We start from the raw sequence: 1,175 nt of genomic DNA on the forward strand, positions 1-1,175 counted from the left end.
AATTAACAAATACTACTGGAAACTCAATATCTCGTTTAACCATTCAGCTTGTGATCGCAACAAGTGCTTAGAAGCACTGATATCCACCACCAATACTCAGTATTATTATTATTACATTCAAAATCCAATGCTGCATAATAGAGGACCATTATTGATAATATACTCACTAAAAAGGAGTTATTAATTAGTATTACACCACAGCAAGGTAACAGAAACATGTCAACAGTTCTCTGTAATAATAATCATACTATGAATGGTGATTTAAAGATATCCTCAAGCTCTTGACGATAGAAACCTTTAGTGATGGTAGTATGATCATAATCATTAGTTATATCACCCCACCTACTTCAATAATACTATCACCATTACTATTACTACTATTACCTCCCTTTAGAATAGGATATATGTTGACGGGCTAATTTGATTGAGGTCGGACTGTATTTCAAATACACTGGTGGTTTATCAGGCTTATGGAACCATTTTAATGCAACCAACGCACCTACAATTAATATAATAACTATTATACAAGATGATGTTGATAATATGACCCTCAGGTGATGGTTGCCATAATCCTTGTATACTCCTTCGTTCGGTCCATATCCTAGGACCCCCATGTCGTAAGAATAGATTAGGTCCTTCACTATTACGGTATAGATTCATTAAATCCTCTATCTACATTGACGATAATACTAGATAATATAGTCCTCTTGTTATTATTACTTGCCAGGGTCTTAGCTTCCTCATATTAGTAGTATAAGTATCACCACTAGCCCATTCGCCAGTAAGCTGTGGATGCTCATATTGACTATGTGTTGTTACTACTTCTACCTATTAATAATATTAAGTCTAGTAATACTTTGTAGTAATACTTGTGGATTCCTATCCTTCCAAGTTGTAACAGATGTCGAAAGAAGAACCTTACACCCAAGCTTGAACCTCCTGTCTCACTAAAAGGGTGATGATGAATACCCATCTAATTATGATGGACCCAATAGTAACCCTACCTATATCGTATGACTACCTTCTTAAGATACCATGCACCAGTATGAGCATTCATAATAATAAAGCAAACAACTGTATTGTATGAATATCATTATACTTACATCAACAACAACAAGAGAGTTGTAAGAGTAATGTTGGTAGTAATATGATGATGGTACATCTATATGGTTTAT

The 1,175-nt window shown here is 34.4% G+C and overlaps 1 protein-coding gene across 1 annotated transcript; it reads right to left on the reverse strand.

Annotated features, from left to right (window-relative positions):
• Positions 1-211: 211 nt before the first annotated feature.
• Positions 212-1,076, reverse strand: Pmar_PMAR012868 (conserved hypothetical protein). The gene is made up of 6 exons (XM_002781260.1): positions 1,005-1,076; positions 870-947; positions 721-828; positions 549-672; positions 385-499; positions 212-342 (listed from the first exon to the last, which is right to left on the reverse strand). Exons 3-6 carry the CDS (start codon positions 742-744, stop codon positions 243-245), a joined length of 363 nt encoding a protein of 120 aa, XP_002781306.1. The 5' UTR covers positions 745-828; positions 870-947; positions 1,005-1,076; the 3' UTR covers positions 212-242.
• Between the last annotated feature and the right edge of the window lie 99 nt (positions 1,077-1,175).

The sequence above is a fragment of the Perkinsus marinus genome (assembly GCF_000006405.1).
Source record: "Perkinsus marinus ATCC 50983 genomic scaffold scf_1104296943104, whole genome shotgun sequence".
Classification (NCBI taxonomy): domain Eukaryota; phylum Perkinsozoa; order Perkinsida; family Perkinsidae; genus Perkinsus; species Perkinsus marinus.

Bases quoted from the DNA above. Each gene is read 5' to 3' on its own strand.
- Pmar_PMAR012868 (XM_002781260.1), bottom strand. From the start codon at position 744: ATGAGGAAGCTAAGACCCTGGCAA. The intron at 673-720 runs GTAATAATAACA...TCGTCAATGTAG, and splicing joins GGAAGCTAAGACCCTGGCAA to ATAGAGGATTTAATGAATCT. The intron at 343-384 runs GTAATAGTAGTA...TTATTGAAGTAG, and splicing joins ATATCCTATTCTAAAGGGAG to GTGGGGTGATATAACTAATG.